The sequence below is a fragment of the Embiotoca jacksoni genome, unplaced genomic scaffold (genome assembly GCF_022577435.1).
Source record: "Embiotoca jacksoni isolate LCO1_2020_lvr unplaced genomic scaffold, fEmbJac1.0.p SCAF_49, whole genome shotgun sequence".
NCBI lineage: Eukaryota > Metazoa > Chordata > Actinopteri > Embiotocidae > Embiotoca > Embiotoca jacksoni.
In genome coordinates, this window is record NW_027185402.1 from 2,223,269 (window position 1) to 2,250,049 (window position 26,781).

Sequence of the window (26,781 nt, forward strand, 5' to 3'; positions counted from 1 at the left end):
GTCTTAAAATGACATACAAGTATATAAAATGCAGCACTTTTTGAACGTGTGGGCTGGAGGTGACAGTTGGCTGTAGAGAACACGGTTGATTTTGTTATTTCTGTATTTTGAGTTATACCAACATGGAAGTGAAGCAAAGTTTAACAAAAGGATAGATACTGGAGATACTGTAGATGAGGGTATAAATCTGGCATGGACCATTTTTAGCATTTATTTGAATTCTTTTATCACTTCTCTTGTAACGACAGGAAAAAATATTTTTCAGGCAAAACAAATCACAATTCTTAGGTCTGTGACACATTGGGTGTTTAACACTTTGAGTTTTTCCCAGTTATATCCACAAGCTGAAGCCTTTTAGTCACTGCTGTTGCCTTTGAAAACGAAACAAGTGACTGCTCACATTAAACTTCCCAAAACTCCTTTGAAAAGTCTAATTTCTCCACTCCATTGTTCTTTTTATAAATTGGTGCTTGTTGGGAAGCATAAAACGGGGAAAAAAAGAACCTGTTTTGACACACCAAGGTAATTCTTTACGCTATCTCATTAACAGCTCCAGTCAAAAATGTCACAAGTTATTTGACTGTGAAATCCCTACTTCTGCTTTCTGCTCTGGAGCTTTTTCTACCTGCCGCTTGCCATTTTAATTTATTTCTCCTAGCTGGCTGATGCTTTTCCCCAAATCTTTTTCATAGACCGAGTCCTGCTTCAGCACACCCCATAATGTATTCATTCACTCACTGACCATGCTTTCAGCGTGTGGTTTTGACAATACACAGCTACCCAGAATACAATTTGTCGTAGTTAAGGAAAATAGTGTTATTATGTTTTCTATAGGCATTACTGTTGAACATCGATACGCAAGGATCACACAGACTTTCATGTGCGCACACACTCGCATGCACAGTCTCAGTACTCAACTTTCTGGTGAGCTGTATTTGGCTGTGGTTTTGGCTGCTGTTGCAGAACAGGCTGCCCTCCAAACAGTCTGCTGCATGAATATAGATAGTAAAATGTTGCATTAAGGGGATGGATGGAGTAAGAGAACAAATATAAACGTCAGATAAACAGATTGATGAGGAATGAAACAGTGATTGAATGGACTCCGGAGTAATAAACCATGTAGTTTGATCAACTTCCAGACCCAATACAGAAACAACAGCACACAGACTTATTCTGATTGAAGCAAGTGTTGGTAGCTGCGCACATTTTCCACACAATTGTCTCCTGAGTAGCCTCATTTTGAGATGGCATGAGAGTTAACGACCAAATTGTTTGAATCACCATTGGCGCAGCACTTCGCTGCACACAAATTAGTCTGTGTTTGCAGCTGCATCGTATTGTTTGTTCCATTTATTCGCTACTCCAGTGAGGATGCGCAAAGATAAGGAAGCTAAACATGGCAGGGGTTGACTGGGAATATCTGTCATAGAAAGCAACAACAGTGAAGGAGCTTCAGACGTGTGCAGAAACCGAGATGTTTATGAATCAGGAAAGGAAACAAATGCTTTTACCAATTCAGGAAACCACTAATGTGACCATGTGGAGCTGTTACAGTAGAGCTGCATGATTACTCCGATTAAAAAAAACAAAACATGATTTTGATTCATACCATAATGGTACCTCTTCTCTAACTGACGATTCTGACACATTTTTATTCGGGATATCATTTGCAGCAAAGCAAGCGCTCCTACTGTCCCCCTTAATAAATGACAACATGGTGTTACCCCATGTGATGCAGAGCAGCAGAAGCTGTAAGTAAGGAAAATAAACCCGGTGACGCACAGAAAAATACTTCTAATGCTGCAGAAATAAGAGAAGACAAGAGATTAGAGCTGATCCCAGATGTAAGCAACAAAACATCCTGATTTTCTTTTCTTCTCGAATCGTGCAGCTCCATGTTCCAGTCCTTCAGTCAGTCCAAATCCGACGTCTTCCTTTTGCTGCAAACATACAAACCTCTGATCTTTGATTCAGTGTCATGATCACAGCGCCTGTTAACAACTACAGAAAGGTGTCATTCTCTGGTCGCGCAAACGCGAGCTCATTTCCACTCGAGCTTCTTCCTCCATGAGCACGGCTGACCTGCCGTACCAGCGGAGCATGGTATATGGGCAACAGAGCAGCAGCGACACGGCCGGACCCGCAGCTGGGGCCCGGTGCCCAAACACATGGGCACACATGACACACGCGAGGAGGCAGGGACCGGGCGACGGTATCTGGAATCGACAAAAACACAAGATATGGACAAATAATGTTGTCCCGTGTAATTGTTAACGATTCTAATGCCCCTTGAAGAAATGCCGTTTTATGTACGAGGTAGATTGGAGTTCATTGTTTCACTGAAAAAAGAAAATCTGAATAATGTTTGATAATATTCATGGAAAGAAACTACTCACAACAATAACCCTGCAGTGATCTGCATTACTTCAACACAGAACAATATTTTTGCCCAAATAGGCTGTTTTCAAGGACAAATGATCTCGGCCCAAAGTGCTTCCATGACAACTCCATTGATCATTAAACTCACTGAATTGGTGATATAAAAAAGAAGTGTGCTCACAGGTGACTATTATTAGGCGGATATAAAAGCTCCCTTTCCACTTTTCAACATGGCATTCAGTGCAGAATCTGCAAGGACAACTGGAATAAATTGGTCATCTTTTCAAAGCATAAAAGAAAATTGAATATAAAGATAGCAACCAAACATTACATATAACACATACAATGTTATGATAGCCAGCAGCACATAACCATGAAGCAGAGTTATGATAAAGATCCAAAGTGACCTCCCTAGAAGGTTTTGATCTTCTGACAGTTATGGATATTCTTTGGTAGCCATCCCCGATCCGCTTCTCCAGATTTCAGCTTTTGCAGTGTTTTCTTCACCTCCTCCATCACAGTTCAGTCATTTCCTCAACTGAGCACAGACTTCACTTGATTGTTTCAGAAGCTCGCCGCCCAGCAAAGTGAGGAGCTGCATGAAATTATTGTCAGAACTGCGAGCGCTAGAATTGCGAGTGACCAGGCAATCACCCCTGAAGAAATACAGCTGTTTCAACATAACCAGTCGTTCTCATCATCATCATTTCTTACTGAAGACATGGCAATGATAACAACTGATAACGGTCATCCATCCTCATAAGCACTTACTCTGTTTGGTGTCATGGGTCATCATCGAGGGCGAAGATAAACTACCCATGACCAAGGTCAAAAAATGGAGCATAATGCTTGTCAGCTTACTGTATATATGAGCAGCATTGTTGGTCCAGACTGAAATATCTCAGCAGCTATTAGGTTTTATTCTCGTACCATGTTTAGATCCAGACGTTAATGTGGCCAATACTTTGGTTTAAATACCTGCAAAACATTTCTGTCCAATCTCAGCTGGATTAACAAAAACTTTGCTTGCTAACATGATGAACATCATCTTTTTGTCTTTATTTCATCTTTTACCACTCAAAACAAGACTTCAATCAAAGAATACACAATCGAACCAATCTTCTATTATCACACAACTGTAAATACTCTGTTCTGTAGACTTTGTGTTCTGTTGGACTGAGATTCTTGGATGTCTCGGCTCTGCCAGTTTTCTTCCAAAACGACAGCACCAGTAATGAAACTGAATTTCAACTAGGTTCTTCTTTCTTTAAACTTGACTGGAGAAATGGCTTTTCTCTCCAAGCTTTAACTTGACCAGACTAACCTCTGTGCTGCCTGCCACAGCGAGCATCAGGCGCTTGCTGCATCGACTCCACAGGGCCACGTAGACAAGAGCAGCCGCGTGAGAGAATTAGCCTCAGTCGCTCTCACCTGCTGCTGCTGTCTGAAGCACAAATATACTGTCTGAAAGAAAGGAGTCCAAGCAGCTTGTTCCACAGTCTGTGTGTTATCTTAGATGGTGTTGTTTTTTTTTTTTTTAGGTTGAATTCCACATTATTAGACTGTTTCTGAATCTTCCGGTGGTGTATTTGCTGTCAACGTACTCCAAGATCAGTAGCTTCTTTCATTCTGATGAATACGTTCCGACGAGAGTGTGTTGAGGACCGTTTACAGAAATGAGTGGCATCTCTTTTGGGGTTCCACTCGTCTCGTGTTTCAGACAACCTTTCATGCCTGCGTGTGCCACTGTGAGGATGATTCTCTTGTCTCGGATGTGGCACAGTCGGTGTCATGGACGCATTCGTTGTCTGGTGTTTGTAATTTTATGCCACATGTTGCCATCTGGTCGGGGCACGGTGCCAGCACTGCCGCCCTGGAGGGAGCCGGCAGACGCGGCGCCCCGACCTTCGTGCCGAAACAGCCGATGTTTTGGACGCTCGAGCCCGTCTTGGCTCCGTTCGGAAGAGCCTGACACATGCTTAATTGATTAAGACTGTCTAAGCAGTAAATGCAGGCTGGCAGAGTCGCTGGAGATAATCTGGGTATGACTCATTGTGCTCTCAAAGGCACAAACTGTTGTTGTTGTTTTTTTTTTAAGTTCCTTTGCTTATATGCTAGCCTCCCAGTACCTGTGCTTTTATTGAGATTCAAATGATACCCTGAAGTTGTCATATGTCACCATTGACATTTTCTTTCTTGATTGCAAAGCTTTTAGGAATGTCGTACCAAGTAAACTAAATATTACTACAGTCTACTACAGTCTTTTGCATGCTGTATGAAGCCCTTTTGATGTTGAGGCTTAGGAATGTAGGCTACATGCTTATTTGCAAGCTACGCACTTATCACATGCCTGGTGCACCTCTAGCTGAGGGCAATTTTCTTCGAAGGAAAGTGCAAGGTTTGGGATTATAGTTGGGAATGATTTTTCACACATACACACACACACACAAACACGTGCGTAAATGCTTCTTGCAAACCCTTTAATGCAGCAGCACAATAGGCCTCTGTTAGTAATGCAGCTTTAGGAATTTTTTTTTAGCATGGAAACAGGGAGCTCTTTGTCGGGGCTTCAGAGACTTTTCTGAATGTTTCGGAGCCATACTCCCTCGTGTAACTATAAATTGTAATATATCGTCATGGTGACCCCATTCGTGCTTGTGTTTTGCTGAGCTTAGTAGACTTTTGTTTCTTTCTCGTGCAGAATTTGAGCGAAGCGTTTGTCAATTTGAGCAGGCGTGCCCATGTTTCAAGCCGTTCCGAACGTGGCACGTCGTTTCGCTCTCTGTGATACCCCATTATATAACATATGATTTTTGTCCTCTGTCCCTCCTCCTGACTGGCCATCCATCACCGGCCTTGGCGGCTCTGCCTTGATCCAGAAATCATACACAGATCACCTGTGTAGTGAGAGGGGTGGCAGGCAATCCCTCAATTAAGGCCAACACCTTATCCATCACTCCTGACATGGACAAAAATGGGAGGAAAAAAACAAATACTTTTATCTCGTGGAACTCGGGGATGAATTGGGTATTATGGAGCACAGATGCTGTACTTGGTTTTTTTGTGTCGAGCTAATGGAGAGATTTCTGCTTCCTCGTTTTCTTTTCTTCCATTAGTTCTCTTTTAAACACACCAGATGTTTTACACAAGCAATCACCTCAGCCAATCGTCTGTGTACGGTGTGATCTAACTCAGGAGTTGGCAGCAATTCCAGAAGTGGTGAATATGAAACATAGGGGGGAAAAAAAAAACATGGAGTAATAATGAAGTGTGTGGGGTATTCTCCTCCACTCTACTCTTTCTGTAATCCTGATTTGTGTGTGTGTTAGTGACAAACTGTTTCTCTAGAGCCCCCCAAAAAATTGCCACATTAAATTTAACAGGCTTGATGGTGCACAAGCTTATAGTGATTTATTTTGAGCAATCAGCCGAGTAAATCTGATCGGAGGCATCTAAAGCATCTTCAGCTCTCTTTATCACCAGTGTCAGAGTTTCTGTGCACCGCTTCACCTGATCGTTTTGGCCTATTCTACAGTTGGTCGACAGTCTTTTGCAAAAGCCTCGCTCTGGGTTTCTTTGGCAAATGGGGAGACCTTGGAGGACTGAGTCTCTCCTCTTAGTGATTCCGAAATCCCCTCTGCTCATATGCTCGCTTCCCTATTTCCTCCGTTTGCTTTCCCTGGTAGATTTGGCCTTGTCGCCAGCCTCAGAGACTCGAGATTTGGCTCGAGGAATAAAAACTGAATCCAGCATCCCCTCCCTTCCATTCAGCTTAGAAAAGATGTCGCTAAATATGGGCTTCTGTGGGCTGTGAGGGTTTAATGCACACCTCATACAGCACTCTATATACTGTATTAATACTGTAGATGCGTAGATGCATGATAGATTTGCATAATGTATCTTGATTTGGGATTTTGAAACTCTTTTCGGCGCGCACAAAATCAATAAATACGAATTAAATCAGCAAAATCCTCTTCTACAACTGCGGATGAGGCACATATGCATGCACATGAGGCACACTTGTGTTCTTGTGTCTTTGCATGCATTTACTGCACATCTGTGCAGCGAAATCACCCCACAGTACTTCAGTGTAGTGCACATGCAAGCAGGCTGTGCTCGTGTCTTTTCTGTCATTTAACTGAAACGTGGTGAGTGTCTCACCGGGCCTGTGTCCGCGTGTGCATATATATCAGCCGGGTGCATACGCTTCTCCCAGCGCTGCGTGACCTCCATCGATGCCCTCTCAAGTCCCGGGAAGAGAGCTCGGGAATGAGAAATTAATTGCCAAACAATGCATAGCTCCCATCCATTACGCTTCTCATCATGTCAGATGATATCGAAGCATTACCGGATGTCTGGCTGCATATTTTCACCGCACCCCCCCACCCCCTCCCTCCACCTCTACCAGGTCCCAGTTGCACACCCTGATGGATTCGTGGGTTTGCCGCAAAAGATGTCGTTTAAATGACGGGGCTTTCATCATCATTTTATTTTCCAAGCGTTCTCCCGAACACACGAGGACATGTGTCGAATTTCAGTGGGATTGTATGACGTGAACTTCAGGGGACTGATACGCTGAGGAGCCGAGTGACTCGTGCCGTTGTGAAGCAGGTACCGATTCTGTCAGATACAACAGATGATGTTACTTCTCTCTTTTTGTATGGATGGAAACACATTTTTGTCAGTGGCGAATTTCTGCATTACGATTCATTACATAATGCTCAATTAGCTGTTGGCTGAGATTTAACAAACCACTTGTGTCATGGTTAACAACTCTCGATTGGGTTTTCTCCAATTCCTGCTGCTTTTATTCAGTAAGGTAGGGGCCACACTGGGACTCAGCTTTAATTTAGATTTTGAAGTTCGGTAACAGTTGCAAACATTTCCCAATACGAGACATCAATTTGCTTCCAGTGAAGCTTTAAGTTTTGTTTACAGTAATTTTGAGCCCCGCATTAAGACATTTTGTAACTCCAGTAATTGTTGGCTGCTTGACTGTTGATTTGGTTTACTGTCTATTTCAAGAGCAAAGGCATCGAGAAACACTTCCAACTTGTCTTAACGTGTCTTAAGGTGAACAGCCTCCATGGTCGCAACATGCTACTTAACCATCAGAAAGGGTGAGAACAATATTATGACACACATACCCATTTGTGGTTAGCATTGTGGCTTCCCAGCAAGAAGGTTTTGGGTGCGTAGGATTTCTCCGGGTGCTCCAGTTTCCTCCAACAGTCCAAAGATAATTCATACTAGTTTGGTGATTCTCAATTGGCTGTTTGTGTGAATGTTAGCGTGAATGATTGCGTCTTTCTGTCTTGGCCCTGCGATGGACTTCGTACAAAGTCAGCTTCTCCAGGCCCCCCATGACCCTGTAAAGGACAGAGTGGGTATAGATGATGAATAGATGGATACTCATTTGTTTTCATGTCAACAGTTCGAGAGAGAGAGTTTCAATACCACTTACTGGAAGGTACATGTAAGGACAGAGCCAGGAGCCCTTTAGCTATTTAGGACTGTAAATAGGGGGGGGGGGGGGGCAATGTTCAACAGCAACATAATCCACCAGCATCTATAAAGCTAAGATAACCTACATTATATATCTCATTTGTTTAATCTGTACAAAAGTGTAAAACTGCGGCTTCGGGGGGGGGGGGTTATGCACCAAACTCTTTCTTGGCAGCAAGCAGTGACTTCCTGAAGACTCCAGCGGTTGTGTGGCACTGATGGCACGGTGTAGAAAGCCTCCAAACTAGCAGTATTAAGACTATAAAAAAGACGTTATGTACTACTGTGTGGTGTAATTGTGACATAGGTCTTTTGGTTTCCTAGTACAGTAGAACCCCCGACACAATGCACAGACAAGTAGTGCAGCAACATGACACCCAGTCCAACAAAGTGAATACTGAAGTGGAGCCTTAAATTTCGCATTTTGCAAGTGATCCAGCATTCATTTATAAAGGTGTTTGTAAATGACGCTTGAATTGGTGATGAATCAAAGTGTCAAATATTTCATGATGGACACTGTCGTGAGGAATATTGTCATTTTCAGTATAATTTGATAATACTGATGAGGATCGTTCCTTTCTTTTTGCTACGTGAAGCTGAAAAGAAGTTCTGACATCAGACTTAAGAAGTAAGAAATAGAGTCTGAGTTGCAAAGTGAAAGCAGCCCACTCAGATCAAACAGCCAAATGACACAAGTGTATGGTTATGGCCTGCTAACAAGCACGGTCAAGGATTTCGGCTTCGAGTACGCCTCAGTCTAAAAATATGTGTCCCACCACCCACAAATCCCATTTTGCAGGCTTTAAACAGGCTCGTCGAAAGTTAATGGGTGACACCACGCATAGACTGTCCAGAATTTTCTCCATTCTGTGAAAGTCCCCGCTGTAGATGTAACCATGCACAGAGGTTCAAATACTAAAATTAGGAGGTAATTGGGTTCAGCACGAGGCTGGAAGAGTCCCTTTACCGTCTGATGCTCATTTCATTTTTACCCCCAAAAGCCCTCTCCACCTCTTTTGATCTCGAGTCTGCAGAAGTTTTCTCTGAGCCGACGAGCCCGCTCTAGGTGCGGAAATGACAAGTCATATAAACCGGATCCATTTCATTATGGCATAGCAGGTTGTTTTTTTTCTTCCTGGAGCGAAGTAGAGCGGACTTATCTAATTGTGGAAGCCACGAGCCCAGGGATACAGAGAGAGAGGCTAATTAGTTAGAAATAAATGCTTTGAAATGAAGCACAAAGCTCTGTGTGTGGTGGTAACAGACTTCACGCGTTTGGTGGTGGTGGTGGTGGTGGTGGTGGAGGTAGCGGTTGGGCTGAGGGGTGGAGGGGGGTGTGTGTGCGATAGAAGTGGAGCGTAAATGATGAGTGGAACTGGGGTTTCAATGAGAGGGGAAGCTGGAGTGGCCACAGAGGTTTACTACTGTCCTTTGTGAATTAAAAGGTTGCTTGTTTTGGTGTGGGAACATTCGAAAAGGCCTTAAGCTTAAGAATCACGAATATCTAATAGCTCGCTGTTATTCATTTCAATCAACTTTCCAGTTACCTTCGAGAATGTAGTGAATCTTAAATATACAGATGGAAAAATTACTTTGAGGTTTGATGTGATTTAGTTGAATTATACTCTTAAACATCATGGTACAATATGTAAGCATTTTTTGGGGGACATTTTTACATACAAATCTGAGTTCAGCAGTGAGTCAGTGTCCTCTTTGTGGTATAGAGTTTTGTTGTTTTGTTTTTATTACAGCACCATTATACAATTTCCGACCAGAAATGTGTCAGACATTCAAATCTTCCTGTAAGGTCACCGAGTCGTTCCTTTGGGACGTACCAAAGACCTGTTCACCTCTCTTGTGCTTTGAGCCAGCATTTTTTTTTTTCTCTTGCTCTTTGTCCCTTTGGATAGAACGGGAAAGCTGGCGAAAGCAAAACAAAATGTCCTTGTGTTGTCTCCAAGGCGATAGTGCCTGCAGACTGGGACTGCTGCTCTCTGCTGCTGGCTTTTCTTTTTTCTTTTTTTCATGTGCTCATCGCATAGAAAATATATTTTAGTTTGCTCAAGGACACTTTCTTCTTTTGCACTCCTTTTCTCTGTGTCTCGTGTGTGCGTGTGCGTGCGTGTGTGTGTGTGTGTGTGTGCGTGTGTGTGTGTGTGCGTGCGCGTGTGCGTGTCTTTGCAAGGCGTATTTAACATGCCGTATGTGGACAGAACATTCTGAAAAATAATTTAACAGCCGACTCAATGGGATCATCAGGAAGTATAGAATTACATTCTAGACGTGGTTCCCGGTGACTTTGAATTAACCTCATGCTGTGTTGGCGATTTCCTCAAGTCATATTTCTCTGTACTGTCACGTTACCGTCAGGATTGAAGGAGGTGATATGATAAGTTTAATCATTTTAAATTTTCCGAAAGAATTAGGTCTATGTCTTTGACATTGAGAAATGATAAACAACTTCCTGTTTTCCTGTCTTAGTAGTATAATTCAAAGCTGGTTCCACCCACAGTGAATCTCATTGTAATTTAGATAACCTAAGATACCTACTTTTGCATTGTATTTGCATTTAAAGCAGTTAAAGTTCCCTCTAAATCAGCTGATTCAATTGTGTTAATAATATTGGATTTTATGTAGGAGTAACCACCAGCAACGGCAGCTTAGTGTGCAAATTCTTTATTTGGAGTCACCCACAGAGATGTACCATCTTGTTTCAAGGGCGTCCTAAGCATGCAAAACATACAAAACATGCAGCAAAAAGGAAACAGAAATTGCAACACTATAATTAACAATGTTGACCAAAAAGAAAACAAATAATAATAAATATCAAATGATTAAGCTTACAGAAACAGAAGAACAAATAGTGCATTCAAAAATGAATAGATAATTTAAAAAAAAATGTGGATCTTTCATAAACCATAGAGAAGCAAAATGGCAGCGATAGCACCAAAGAACAAAGCCAAAGAGCATCAATATAGTTATAGTTATATAGGTGTACCACCAATTATAGTTTTGCTGCTATTTTACAAGCAATTTGTTTACACTGACACTGTAGGTTTTTTTTAAGAAGATGGGAGATATTGTCGCCGTTAGAAATTCTGAACATGAATGCTTTCCCCACTGGCCTTCTCAGTCTGGGTGATACGGCATTACAGCATCAGTCAGGTCAAACTGGTGTCATTAAAGCAACTGACTTCAAATCATAATGGGAAATAAAGAACAATTATTCTGTGTTATTCCGTGTGGCCACAGTGGCGACTAAAATGAGGTTATATGAGTGAAACGGAAACACAAACAGGAGGCGGACTGGCTGAGAACAATGTTTTATTTCACAGTTAATTTTTGAAGTTATTTAAATGTTTATCTGTAATAAGCTAAACTGTAGTGTAACAGAAGCACAGGTCAGGAAAAGTCATAAATTAATTTCTGTTAGATCTGTTACACTGATATGCAGCCAGTTTGTTTGCTGACATTAGCTGCCAAAAGTTAGCGATCATTCCAAGTAAAGCAGCAGCCCAAAACTTCTGATTATACCGTATTGTGCAAGGAATCCATATATGACTCCATAATTCAAATCTCTATCGTATCATAATCAGATGTCTTCGACAGTCAAATTGTTGTCGATTTTCAAAACATTTGTAGCTGTTGCACATTCGACTTATTTTTTTTCTTCTGCATTTGTAGGCGTCTAAGCAACAAACTCCCTTCAGCAAAAATCTGCCACAGTCACAATCGCTCCTACATCAGCCATCCTGACCAGTACAATAATTCCCTTATCCTCACGGGCCCCTCTGCACACCTGTTTTGCCGGTAGCTTGTACTGCGACCTCTACTGACCTCGGTGTGAGCAGTGAATATCCACGATCCTCCAGCTACTCTAAAGGTGTCCTTTCACCGTAGGCAGTTTAAGCACCAGCGTCTGACTCCAATTATCCCGAAAATGACACTTATGATTTTACATATTTGCGGTTGTCATAATCTCTCCTCAAACAGATGCATGAATGAGTTCTCCCATTAATAATCAAATAAATAGACTGGTGTCCTTGAAGATATGTCCCCCTCTTGTTTTCATGATCATCACAGCAGAGGGCTGCTGTGCAGCCGCAGATTGATGATGATGCTTAATAGTGGTTATAGAATGTAAATGGTGATGTCTCGGTGACTGGTGGAAATGTTAAACGGCTATTTGAGAATTCATGTTATTTTATTTTTTTTCTCAGCGCCATGTTGATGGGTGGTAGTGTCAGTGTGTAATGCTGATGAGGGTTTGCGTGCGAATAAGTGGCTGCCCGTGTGTGAGCATATTTGTGCAAACTTATTTGCGTCTTGGCATCCATACAACATCCTTTCAAAATGTTTGTTTTATTTAGCATTTACATACTTTGCAGATTTTTTTTTTTTTTTTTTCTGTCTGTGAGAGACAACCAAGTTGGACAACCTTCATTACCAAGTAGCTGGGTGTAAAAAAAAACAAAAAACCCGACTCTGCATGCTTTCAGTTCGCATTGCAATTCAATGAGATTCTTGTTGTAGTTCCACTTTACTGATGGAGTGTCTCCACAGGAGTGTCCAAGATACCTGCGGATCTTAAAAAAACAACAAACTCTTTTGTTAGCAAGAGAAAACCAATACTCAATCAGCCAGGAACTCTTGCTGCGGCGGCAAACTATTTAATCAAGCCTGGCTGTCGCCGAATGCTGTTAAGCGTCGAATGCATTGACTGCTGATAGTAGTCAGGCGTCATTACAGCCTCCGGGAGCCTCCGCATCCCAAAGAGTGGTGTTAATTTATGCTCTCATTTTACTTCTTTCAAATTTATCATATGGAGAAATTGTTCAGTTGGGTCTCGCCCAACTGGATTTCAGCGGTGATGTGTGTTATCTGAGCTCTCTGGATACGTGTATGTCCATTACACCTGCCAGCCTGAAATTGACCCTCATTAAGAAAAAAAAAAATCTCTCCTTTCATACAAAGATTAGCACCATTTGTCACTTCTGTCGTTGTGATTGTATCTCTGCGTTAGTCGGAAGCGACAGCTTTCCCAAATTGCATTTTTGTGAAGGTCTAAGTCACGTGTGTGCACCGGCATTTATTTCAAGGGTCTACTGCGGGCCGTCTGCTCGCAAACTGCACACAGTAATAAGATAATAACGTGTCGGGATAGCGTTTGGAAGAATCACTCTGCAAAAATAACGAGGCGAATGTAAAATGAGTAATACAGGGCAATATTGAAATTTTCAATAGGACATATTACCAGAAAAAAAGCTGAATTCTTTCCACATTTTGAAGCTATATTATGAAGCACTACCTCTCTGTGTGTCCTCTGACCCTCTGTAGCTCAAGTGAGTCCACACATTCATAAAAGGCCTGCAGCTAAATTCATTTGGGACCACTATTTTCCAATCAGAGACACATGGGCCGGAGTATAAAAGGGGCAGAACAGACGAGTCGATGGCGTGATTGATGACGGGGAATTGAGGAGCTGCGTGTGCATTTGAGTGGGAGGACAGGGACTACTGAGCCAGTGTGTAGGCGCATCATTGTCTGTGTGTGTGTGTGTGTGTGTGTGTGTGTGTGTGTGTGTGTGTGTGTGTGTGTGTGTGCGCACGCGCTCACGCACTGATGCTATGATAGCCCTTGTTCCCAGCAGCCGTAAACAGCGTCATTAGCAAACACCTCCTGGAGTGTAACCACAGGGAGGACTCCCGTCCAGGAAACAGGTATTCCAGTTTGTCCCGACTGACCCAGAAATAGCATGCAGCTCCAAAACCCAGCTATTGACTTGCACAGATATGCCCTCGTCAACAGCTACATTTAGACTGCACAGCTGGAAGTGTGTGTGTATTCTCCGGTTTGTGTGTTAGCTCAGCCGGCGGGGGTCCCAAACTAGACACCATGCCTGCCCATGTAAGTCACACTTGCCAGTTCCAACTGATCCTCTTTGAACTATCTTCTCTTAAACTGACACACGGAGAGGAGGGAAGAATAGAACCCCTGCGCAAACACGCTGTCTTTTTTCAGCTGCACCAAAATACATTTCCCTCCCGGACACAAATGAAGTGCGATTGATCTGTTTCTATTTCGTTTTGGTTCACTTCGTTTATCTCGCTCTCTTTTTGTTTGTGTGTGTGTGTGTGTCTTTTTACTAGAAACTTCCTCCTCTGTGATGGTGTACATGGATACCACGACCACAACAACGAGGATCACAACTCGACCGACCACCGTAACCATGACGACCACAACGAGCAGGACCACCACGACCAAGACGCCCACCACGACAGCCGCAGGCGTGCAGTGGCCGCAGACCACATCGACGGCGGCGGGCCCGGTCCAGACGCTCCTGGAGGGTTTAAAGCCGGAAGCGGACGAAAGGGCGCCGCCTTCCTCCAAGCTCCCCAACATCAGGGTGGAGTTCTGCAACTCCCTGGTGATGATGGACATCTCCTGGCCAAGGACCAAGCAGGGCGTGGTCACCAAGATGCCCTGTCCACCTGGAACCATAGGTATTGTAGTTTTTTCTTTTTTTTCTTTTTTATGTTAAATATTTAAAGGGAAATACTGGTTTTAATACAACTTGAGTGTTGGCTATTGTTCCGTTCGTTTGTAATCTGAGAAATTTGATAGGGCGAGGATGAGTATTGAGCAGAGCATGTCAGATCAAGTTTTAAACCAAGACTCATCTGGAAGATAAAACAAATTATACTGTGTGGGTCCATACTGTGATGGCAGCAGGCCACATATTGTTCTACCAAAACACGCCTACAGCCGATGTCTGGTGGATGCTGAGGCCATTTGAGGCCATCTTCAGGTACATCTCTCCAGTGTGCTACTGACCTGTCTTTTGGAGGAACTAAGCGTGAGCCAAGTTTAACTACGAGGGAATTCCATCTTGCTTTATATCCAAATTGTCTGTATTTTGGTCACTCCCCAAAGCTCTTGACCACATATGAGAGTTGGAACGTAGATTCATTGGTAAACTGAAAACATCCCCTTCAGATACAATTTTATAAGGTGCAATACCCATATCAATGGCTCCACCAATCTGCTCCCAAGAAACTCAGCAGCACAAAGACCGGCAGTTGAATATTTACACAATATATCCAATGTAGTTCAGTTCAATTAGATTTTATTTATATTGCGCCAAGTCACAACACAAGCTATTTCACGGCACTGGACGTAGTAAAGTCTTTAAAACTGAACCTTACGAGGTTACGGAGAGGAACCCAACGATTCAACGGTTCCCACGTGAGCGACAGTTGGGAGGAAAAACAAACTCCCCTTTAACAAGAAAAACAAACGAGAAAAAAAAAAAAAAAAATCCCTTTTAACTGGAAGAAACCTCCAACAGAACCAGGGTCAACGGTGGGCGTCCTGCTGCCTCTACAATGTGACCGTCCGTCACAAGTTACACCAACTTTCAGGGTTAAACTTGACCTGCCTCCTCCCAGTGGCACACAGCATACATGTTCCTGTGCGGTTGATTACTTTCCTCGTGCACTCACTTTGAAGTTTTTCCCCAAGAGATGAGGTTTAGATATGTGGCCAAACTGTTTATTGTTGTTTTTATTTTTAGATCTCATATATTCCTTGGGTTTAAACGATGAAAATAAGTTCAAACGTGCCGCTGCGCATCACGTATTTCAAACAAACACCTGCTTCATTCATGCATCCACTCCTGTTCGGTTTGTTTCATTCGTTGATGACTCTACTCATTTACAACGTGTAAAAGTACACGTCATTCCAAACAGTCCCACGATTAATCATCCAAAACCTCAAAGACTCCTCTCTTTGAAACTGAACAAACTTGGCTTATGAAATATATACGTTTCTTTATCCTTCCTCTCTGTGAGAATGTCAATGGTCTTCTTTGGAGACACAGTCTGCTGTGTGTACTCTTTGCCTTGATGTCGGCCGCTGTTGTGCATTTTGTTTATGTTTGCACTCCCCCTGCAGCACTCATTCTCTCACTTCCTGTCCTCCCTCCTCCCTCTTTTTTCTCCTGACTCTCTGATGCAAGGCTAAAGATAGCTTAGTATTGCATCTGTAAACTAGGTACTAGTACGCCACACGCCCATATTTATTCCCCTATCTCAGGACACAATTCATGTAATTAATTAGCGGCTAAACCCATTATGTGTTTGGCTTTTTGAAAGGGCTGCTGTGCTTTGTTCGTCAGACCTCAGACCTTTGTTTGTGTATATTTTGTTCCAGCTCTGACTCCGTATCGATACTAAGGGAATAAAGTGAAGTGTGCATTAAGATAAAAATCAATGTTGGCTGCTTTAGATATAAAAAGCTTTACCTCACAAAGTTAGAATATCTGAGTGCTGATCTGGGGAAACAGTTCTTATTGTAATGAGAGATGCCACTTAGCATATTTTTAAGTGACGGCTCTAATGTTACACGGTTGACGATTCCGGTGCGTTCTACAAATTGGACAATGACTAGAAAGCGAGGCATTAAAGCGTAAACATCAACAAAAGGTAACCCACAAACCTTTACGTAGTCAGTTTCTGTTGCCAGCAATATTCATGCATTAATAAAGCAACTCAGTGGTGGTGATACATTATTACAATCGCAGATGTGTTTAAACTGCACAATGTGCCCTTTTTTTTTTTTTTAAAGGAATTTTTCTCAAACTTTCCTATCGTGATTTTTTTTTTATAGCTGGGTCAAGTGACATCACACCCTCAAATCTGCCTCGAAGCTGAAAGAAATCTGTTCATTTCATCAATCAGTGCCCAGACACTCACTCACACACACACACACATACATGCAGTCTTCATTAATGGGTAACAGCAGCACCCGTCGAGACCTCACTAACAGCCGTCACATGGCAAGATAAGAGGAACACATACCCCACCTCCTCTCAGTGCACTCTTCAAAGCCGCTGCACTTCAGACGACACTGCCAAGCAGAACACGACTGTGTGAGCTTCCTCTGCCACTCTTTGAAAGTTCCTCGAGCTCCCCTTCCATCTACCTCGCTTCGCTCGCTGTCATTGCGTCTCCCCCTGCACTCCTCTGACTCCCCTATCCTTCTCCCTCGCTCTTTCATGCTCCTTCCTTCCACCCTGCCTCTCAATATAGGAGGCAATGCAGAGTTCCTTATCTTATAAACCCATCAAACGTAAGGCTGTCCTAGGTGGACCGGGGAAGGAAATTGTATGTCAATCAAAATGTATATCTGTTAATGCTGGCTGTCTTCCCCCTCCGGCTCCCCCTCCCTCTGAGTAAAGGCAAGGGCAATTTAATGTCAGCATGTAGTCCTGCTGATGTCAGGTGTGAAAATACAGACATCAGTTACTTGACATATGACGGACAAGAAGTCTGAAACAAAATGTGTTGCGTCTATTGGATGCATTGCAAAATAACAAATGCATTCAAGTTTATTTTTTTATTATAATGTGTGTATATTAATGTGATTTAATCTGTAACGTAATTTATTTAAACTGAGACTGTCCACCAAATAATGACCCCGTTGATTTTTTTTTAAGTTAAGCCACCCCCATTGGTCATATGAAAAGCAACAATGTCCCACAGTTCAGTTGGCGTCTTTATACAGGTAATGTGAGTTGCTCCTTCTTAAGAGGAAGCTGGTTGTGTGGATGATTAGACACTACAGCGGACTTAGGTTCCTGTTTACATTCGCGATTTAGGACAGTTAAAAAAAAAAAAAACTGTTTGCTGTTGCCAAGACAATGAAGGTTGCATAACTTTAAGGAAGTTGTAACCTTGACACGCAACATGGTTCAAGCCATCATCTTAACCAAGCAGCAAACAAAAGTGACGCCACCGATTGGTATGACGAGCTACGGAGGAGCGAACGGTTGATCTCATGTTTCCACTATCGGTGGGTTTCCGCCTAATATCTCATTAATGACAGGATTATTTCCAGATTGACCACCAGAAAATGTCCTTGAATGACACCATAATGATTTGTGGAACAAATGTAGTAACTATGCGTTTCATGAGAGAAGCTGTATTGCAGTTTAAGACACTTCCGCATTGGCCTCGCTTCTCAGATCTGGAAGCTATGTCCACTTTTATATGCAGTCTATCATTTGAACCCAAACATTCATCTTTCTTTAACCTTGACCAAGTGGTTTCTGTGCCTAAACGTAACCAGGGGCTCTACTTTAGGAAGTGAAGTGGGTCGTTGCTGTGGGTCGTATTTGAGGGAACAAACGGCCTACATCGTTGCATGAGTTTAAGGACTAAAAATCACAGTTAATACAGCTGAAGGTAAAGGTAGGTGTAGCAGGGATCAGCGGGGTCTTCATAGATTACAGACACACTGTTCAGTTTTACAATGTCTATTTGTACTGAAGCCCAAATGAAACATTGTAAGACACTCACTCACAAAACCACATTTCTGCCAGCAGAGGCAGTTCTCAAACTGAGCTTAATCGACCTTTTGTGATGTATTCAGCTTTGGCAGACTTAATTGGCACCGATTTTGGTGCATTTTTCTTTCTTCTGCAGGAGTTGAACTCTCACACATATGCAGACACGGTCTGACTTTCCATGATTAAATACAGACTTTGTATGGGCAAGTCCAACTGGCCTCAAGTGAAGCAACTTCATTTCAGTCGCTATAAAGATAAAACCATCCAATTACATTTTGCTAGATCCATTAATTTAATCACTCAAGAATTGTGTTTCTTGGGATGTTTTATTTGGACAAGCTTTGCAAATAAGAAAAGTGCTCAACACAGAGGAATTATGCAGTGGTTGACAAGCCAGAAAGTATTGTGTGGTCCATCACTCTATAATGGGAAAAGGGAGTCAGGAAAATTAGAAACTGGGGATTGTGTCCACAGGAGTTGGTCAAAAACACACACATACACACATCTTCCAAAACAAAGAGCAGAACCGTAGCAGTGTTCTTCCCTAATCTGTCTTAATCTAATACATTTGATGACATCACTAAACCCCTTTTTTTTGTTTTCATCTTTCTCCAGGTGTGGCTTCATATATGTGCGTGGGCCCCGAAGGATACTGGGATCCCCAGGGACCCGACTTTAGCAACTGTACCTCCCCTTGGGTCAACCTCATCAGCCAGAAGGTAAACAACAAGTTGCACAAATAAACAGACAGCAAATGTCCTCGTACAGTGAAGGTAGTTTGGAAATTGCTTTTTTATACTTTTTATGATGAGGAATCAACAGAAAATCGCCTGAAGATATCCTGGTGGACGATTTAGCATCGAGTTGAAAGGTTATTTTGCTTTCGTTCAAGGTTTTCTTTCACGGAACTTTTACCCTGTTTTAAATGACATTTTCCACAGTTTACGAGTTTGTATATGTACTCAGAGGACTGGTTTGTGTGGGTTTCCTCTTTTGTTCTTCATCTCTTCTTAATTGGTCAATTAATGTCATTGATTAGCCAGAGGCTTTACTCGATAGAAAGATTATGCTTGTACGTGCATGTGTGTTTGGCGTGGGCGGATGGACTGGGCTGCAGTGAAAACCAATACCACAGCACCGTGGTCTAATGGACTGCTGTGGGTAACAGCTAATCCAGACCACTCGCTGTCCTACAACATGATCCGGTGGTTATTTGCATTGCATACTTCTCAAGCACAAACGATTTGCACCTCCTCCTCTGCAGGCAAGTTATTAATGCAAAGCCCCCACGTAAAGCTTCCTACTTTTAAATCTATTGTACAATCACATTAAGAGAGGAGGAGGTCACTGCAAGCGAGGATCAGGTTTCCAGGTTATGATTCGCAGCCGATGTTGAAAATGTTAGGCTTAAACTCGTAGGACCCCCGAGGGGTGCATCTTATACCACTTATTGTCTTCTCAACGGCACAAAGCTCAGCCCATTAAACAAGCGGCGGCTTGCGGATGTGGATGGAGAACGGCTGTTGGAGAACAGAAGTTGAAGGCAGGTAAATTATCAGGTGCACTTCTGTGCAGCGCAGTGCAATAAAAAGCTCCACTGAAAGCTGCTGTTTAGAGATATTAACTGGAAAAGTTCTGTCTGAAGTGCAGACTGGTCATGTTCGGATTCGGAAGTAGCAGTGTGGCTCTGATGTAGAGCACTGCCCGTTCAAATCTACAGAGAGAAGTGACAATTGGGCAATGCATGTATTTTTGTTATTCATTTTGATTTATAAAAACAAATTAAATGATCACATTTGAGCACTGTTTGCCTGTCGCCGGGGTGACAGGTAGCCTCTAATGAAGATCAACCTGTCAGAGATTTGAAAATGGCCGTTTGGCACTTCGTTATTTCACATCGGGAGCGATTGTCCTGTACGTGGCACTGCTCATTACCCGATGGTCGGGTAGACAAAATGAGAGAGGAAGATGTGGAGAATAAAAGCAGAGAGAAATGACACTAGACGTGCAGAAACGGAGTGAGAGGAGCTATTTACCCAGCATCCCCGGCTCCCCTCATTAAGAGACGAGAGCAGGGAGGGTAAAGAGGAAAACATCCTCCAAAGAAACGTTCCCCTGCAAACACCTTTGTGAAGGCCTAATTGGCTTCACTAATAAACTCACAGGCGATGATAGCAGGTGATGCCAGACTAAATTGGGATGAGCCAGTTTAACTGATCTCAAGGCTGTTTTTAGGTTCATCTTACTGGACTTTGTTGATTCGTGAAATCCTCGAAGGTAACTTTAGACCAAGGAGGCGTTGTGGATTTAATCAAGTTGACTGCACACTTATTTACTGACAAGACCAACAATGACATAATTTTCCTGTGATAGTTGTAGGCTTAGATGTATGCAACATTCACATTAGTTGTTTTATTAGTTTACAGTTTAACTGCTCATAACTTCAAATATTTCTAATTAGCACTTAACAAAGTCATTTGTTCCTTTGTAATCATATATTATTTGGCATAAAAATTGTGGCATCAAAGTGAATTGATTTATTGCTATCATTAGTTGAGAAGGCAAGAAGAGGCTGAGAGTTAAAAGCAGCTTTAAATGGTTGACATCAAGGGGCACCTCTTCACACAAGTAGTTTACAATGAGTTGTCATTAGTGGGTTTTTCAATAATGGGTCCTTAATTTTAGACGGATAGAGAGAAGTAGCTATTTCATTTTTATACAAGCGACCGACAGTTGAAATGACAAGACTGGCAGATTTTTTTTTTTGCAGCTGAAGGAAAATACTAATGAAATATTTCTCGTCAAATCCTGAGACACCAAAATCACTTAAGATTTAGATTTTCAGTAAAACTGAAACGGCATCTGTGTCACACATACACACTTGCTTTCCCCAAGCTGCAGCTCTCCACCTCGGTTTCAAAAAGGTGTAAGGCTACCTGAGGAAATTCCCTCAATAGTTTCATAATTACATGCGGATGCAGTATTGGCCTCAGTGTGCAGTCAGCTGCGTACCGTCTCACTGCATTAATTGTGCGATATTGCAGCAGTTGGGGAAAACGTTTAGGTTAAACGGCATTTGTTCTGGGGGGCTAGATATTTGTAGAATGCAATTTGTCATGTTTTCCAGTGTGGAGGTTGTGAATAACAATAGCATGGCGCAGTCGAAAAATAAGGAAGAGAAGTGGGTGTGTTTTGATTTGGTTTAGTTGTAGAGGAAACTTTATGACAGTTGCCTCCTTTAAATGTGTCGCAATTTCAGGTTGAATTGAGTTTTCTGTTTTTTTTCCTCAGCTAAAAGCCGGAGAGACGGCGGCAGTGATTGCTCGAGAGCTGGCGGAGCAAACGAAAAGTAATCTTCAGGCGGGGGACATCACCTACACGGTGAAGGCCATGGTACAACTGGTGGACCTGCTCGACGTCCAGCTGAGGAACCTGACGCCAGGCGGCAAAGACAGCGCAGCGCGGAGCCTCAACAAGGTACTCAAACATTTTGTGTGTTTTATTCACTTGTCCTTTGCTTTAAAATTTACTCTGACCAGCTAACAGGCTAGATAAACATGACCTGCAGGAAGGGTGACCTTTCCCCCTGCTTGTCCACACTGCTCACATCAACATCGGTAGTAGGCGGAAAATGAAGGAATTTGTAGGTGAACGCTTTGAGTCGCCGGTAGCACTTTTGTATATAAACATCCGTTCATTCTGACTGTGAAACCTTTATGGTTCTCCAAAACTGAGGCCTGCCTACCACAAGACTTCCACCTGAACCTGAACAGTAGGTATTCTTTTAATGATCTGCTTTTTGGCTCCGGGCTGTCAGATGAAATGATGTCCACCATTTTTCCTGCGGTCTGGCGCATACTAAAAACAGACCTTAAATCTCAATGGATGGCTCGAGCACTCCTCCGCTCTAACATCACGCGCGCAATCCATTTTACATCGACGTAGTTTAAAAGATGTTATCCATATGCCTTGCTCGTCAAAAGCACTACATTTGCGCCACAGTTTTTTTTTTTTTACTAATGGGGCAGGGTAAAGATTCCAGCGGGCTGTGGCAGTGGGAGTGCGGAGTTTTTCATGTTTGTTGAACTTGAGGCTAATGCATTTATTCCCCAATTCACAGCAGAGCACAGTGAGGGGCACTCATGCAAAGCGAGCTAAAATGATACTTTCTGTCTGCTGAGCAGCCAACAGAAAAGCAAACATCAGTGAAATTCAAAATGCCAGTCGTTAATTCGCTGGAGCGGCTTCACTCGTAGACGAACACGAACACCTGTTCTCAGATAGCTTTTCGGGGACTGTTTTTTATTTCATCGCTGCAACAGACGCAGATGTCCCCATTGAGATTTTACTACCAACTTTCTCCAGTGGAGAGCAGAGGCAGTAAAGATGGCCAAAATGCCTCAGAAGGGAACGTGATGAGTAAATTCACACTGAGGAGCTAGAGTTTATAAAACCTCTTGGAAAAATAGGTTTATGATAAAACACAACAATCAAGGTAGAAGTGACTGCTGTGGTGCTGCTGTTCTCGACTCTAGTTTCTCTTATGAAGGAAATGGTGCAAAAAAAAAATCAGCTGAATAGAGAGAAGTGAAAAAAAAAAAGCTTTAACAAGCATGGTAATTTATTCAAGAGGTCAGGGGCTTATTCATGATTTATACTTCTCTGTCCTCTCATGTACAGTCCATTCTTTCAGTATGGTGCATCTATGAAAAGAAATTGTCCCAATAGCGTCTGCTTGTGTTGAGCTTCCTTCGCCAACGAGAGCTCTCCTCAAGGAAGCACCAGAGCCCTCAGAAACTCTTCTCCTCTGCTCTGGCAGCGGCTGCTGTTTACCTCTCGAGTTCAATCATTTTGACACAATCTGCAAAGAGCTAAGCGAATTAAAGATTATTTTTTTTGATAGCGAAGCACAGTGCACTCTGCCAGCAGACAATGAAAGGATTGAGTTGGCAAACGGTGAGATCAGTGTCGTTTTCATGATCAAAGGGGAGCTGGCTAACGGTACGGACGGGACGGCTTCCAGGAGAGTGGGCTGTGATGTTGAGCAAGAGGCTCCCTTTATGGGGAAATGGTACTCTTTGGAGCTAATCTGCATGGGATTTAGCATGGTACCAGAACCTAGCTGTTAAGCCACACAGCGGCTCTGTTGATTACACTGCCGCTATCAAAACTCAATTAAAATGATTCACTCCCCATGCAGTGCTAACAGCACTTCTTTGAGCCAGAGCTTCCTGTTATTTTTCAGGTGGTGGCAGAGGTTTAAAGGATAACTCGTTCGCCCGTGAATTTCTCAAGTGAAAAACGAAACTTCAATATTGACAACCTCAAAGTCACATTTCAGAGTGTAATACTCATTTTCCCAATTGCTCGCATGTCTCGTTTCAGTGCTAATTAACACGTTTTTTCCCCAAGATAGTGTACAATTAATGTAGACACTGTTGTTCACGCAATTTATGTCAAGTGATCGTTAAAACCTGCAGGAGTGAAGTGATTCTTTTTTCCTCACCACTTTGAAATCTGTGCTTTTCCCTTGCAACTGTTTGCGTTGTTGACCTTTCGCTAACTCCTGCGTTTTCTTTGGGTTGCAGCTGCAGAAGAGAGAGCGCTCGTGTCGCTTTTATGTTCAGGTATTTGGACCAAATTTTCCTCCTTGTTCTCCCATTGTGGCAACTTTGCTGTCATTTTCATTTTTACCAAAGAGGTTTGGCCTTTTGAAGCGGCAAAAAAAAAAAAAAAGCAAAAGAATTTGAAACACAAAGTTACAGTATCAAAGTCAGTACAAGTGTAAACCATATAGTGGATTTCTTGTAATGCTTAAAATCAAAAGGTCAAATTTCATTGTCGTCAGTGTCTTAAACTTGGTAATTTACGCTTCATCGTCATTTCCTCCCCTGCGTTCATACATCATGATTCTGAGCATGAGGCCGGGAATTTTCTATATTTTGAAATACCCATTGTGGATTTCTCAAGCATCTCCATCACTTTAAGAATGCCCTAGAACCATCACATCAGCGCTGCTTTCCAGTGAAATAACCCACATAAGTGCCTCGTATCAGTCAAAAATAAGGCTCTCAGGCATGTAACACATGCCTACAGTTCTCAGCAACTGCTTAAGAGCCAAAAAAGTAACCTCATTATCCGAACAAGTCAACTTCTAACTACTAAGTCAGCCAAAGTCATGGCATGTTATGATTCTCCCTGATGCATAATACATATTGGTCCCATTTTTTTTTTTTTTTTTTTTTTTTTTAAGAGGGGGGGGGGGGGGGGGGGTGTTCTTGCCTCTCTCAGCTATTTCTCAGGCTACTGAGTGATGTTGTTATCCCCGGGGTGACATTTTAGCTGTCATCTGAATAATTTCTACCTTGACAGGGGGACTGTGGGAGAAGTTGACATCCCTGTCCTCCGTACAGATGGTTTAAATTGAGCTGCACATTAGAGCCAGATGTTGCTTTATATGCATGCTCCGCAGCGCTCATGTTAAGCAACATGTATTTCGCCCCGGCTCCTCCGAGGCATGTCAGGAGGCAGATTTGTTATTTATAGTCACGGGATTGTGCAAATGGCATCCATTGTTTGTATGTGGTCGCGTGTGCTCATATGTGCAGATTGGTACGTGTGTGCAAGATGCTTAAAGGATAACTTTGGTGGCATACTACGTTTTTCTGATGGTCAACAGACGCAAGAGAGAGGGAGAGACTTGCAATCGAAAGAGAAGCAACCATTGTTAACTGTGTGTAGAGCCGAGGTGTGGATTGGTGGGCTGCCATAGACCTCCATCACTGGTGAAATGAATCAAAAACAGATTACTGAGCCACACAAGCTGACACATTCTTTCAGTACAATAAATAGTTTTTTGCGTCACACACCAAACTAGAGCAGTAAATACTCACCAGCACACCAAGCAGGTATCGATCTGCTGCTAAAAATAGTCCCACCCCCCCCAAACATGTACTCCCATTTGAGTAGCGTTTCTTTGCGGGAAAACTGCAATGCCCAGCTGTTTTGGGAAATTACAGTTTCACTATGTACCACGTAAAAAATACAAACAGTTTATTTGAAGAAGACAATGAGTCTACAGCCATGCCGGGGCCTTGTTGAGCCACACTTATATTCTGATCGTGACAATGCTTACGTGATAATTGTTTGCAGGTATAAAGTTTACCATGTTCACCATAGTAACCGAACATTTGATAATTAGCACAATAAACAGTAAGTCGAGTCTGACAGAAATGTACCACGTTTTGCAGGAACTTGTTCCCAGTGTGGTACAAATCCAAAATGTTCAATAGATGTTGATTCGTTTTCCAATTCAATTTTATTTTGAATAACCCCAAATCACAGTATATGTCATTTCAAGGCACTTTACATACTGAGGTTCTGACAACCGAGCCATACGACATTTTAGAGAATAAACCAGCAATTCCCAAAGGAGTCAGTTTAAAAGGAAGAAACAGGAAGAAACACTTGGAGGGAAAAACTCCCTGCTAACAGAAAGAAAGCCTCCGACAGAAGCAGGCTCAGAGGTGGGCGGCCATCTACCCCCACTAGTTGGGGAAAGAGAAAACAACGGTACAGAAAGACTATGGTGATGCTTTATACATTACTACAGTTCATCCTAACAGGATTGGCTGTGTCAAATTTCTCCAAAATCCATCTAACAGTTGTCAACATATTTAACTAAAAACTGTAAATATCAACCTGACTGTCAGTTGGCTTCATCCCACCATGAATATCGGTCCAGTGGATATTTCAGTCTCGAGCCACGTCATTAGCGAGGCTGGAGAAGCTTAAAAAAAAAATTAAAAAAAATAAATGACACACAAATACCAGAAATACCCTGCACATATTTATTTGTATGCCTCTGTGGATGCATCTGGGCTTTTGTTTTCACACTGTCGTTTTGAGCATCAACTCAACACCGGCGTACACAACTGTACACACCGCTCAGCTGTGCAGCTCTTCCTCTGCGTCATCCCTTTGCTGGGTGGACAAATTCAAACAACAGTGAAGTGTTTTCACTCGACGAACTAGAATAATGGAGCAACATCTGTGGCCTCAGGTAAACACCGCCATTGACTGCACACGGCAGCAGCCTTTGAGGGACTTTCATCGATTAGGGAAATTGGGCAATGTTTTCTCCAACAGGACCCTGGTGGTTAACGTAAGTGGGATTAGCAGAGGAATACAGAGCAAAATGAGAGACGCACCTGCCCGCCTCTGTTGTCCCTCTGCTCGGAAACCAGGCGCGGTGCTGAAAACAGACTTTGACAGCACTGTGGGAAAAGGCAGAGATACTGGGAGGAGGTGCAGGTGGTGTTTGGTGGAGGGACATAGTCGGAAAGAAAGAACAGGGCTTGTGGTTGATGTCTAAATGAGATAAGGAGCGATTCTTATCTGGTTTAAGGCTTATATCACGTTTAAGTTGTAAATAAGGTAATGACACTTGAATCTCTATCTTGTTAGGATTATCAGGGAATTTCAGCTTTATTTGCTATTTCAGTTACCTATTCATAAACACTTCAACCTGCAGACATTTCTGTGCCTCA

General features: G+C 42.6%; 1 protein-coding gene across 9 annotated transcripts in view; it reads left to right on the forward strand.

The window, feature by feature from the left end:
• The window catches only part of LOC138210886 (adhesion G protein-coupled receptor L3-like), a 153,808-nt gene that overhangs the window by 65,929 nt on the left and 61,098 nt on the right, over positions 1-26,781 (forward strand). For all 9 annotated transcript variants that reach the window (XM_069170240.1, XM_069170242.1, XM_069170243.1 and 6 more), the window contains 4 exons: positions 14,034-14,387; positions 18,848-18,951; positions 21,524-21,709; positions 23,821-23,859. In XM_069170240.1, coding sequence (XP_069026341.1) covers positions 14,034-14,387; positions 18,848-18,951; positions 21,524-21,709; positions 23,821-23,859 — 683 coding nt within the window. The remainder of the gene's footprint in view (positions 1-14,033; positions 14,388-18,847; positions 18,952-21,523; positions 21,710-23,820; positions 23,860-26,781) is intronic.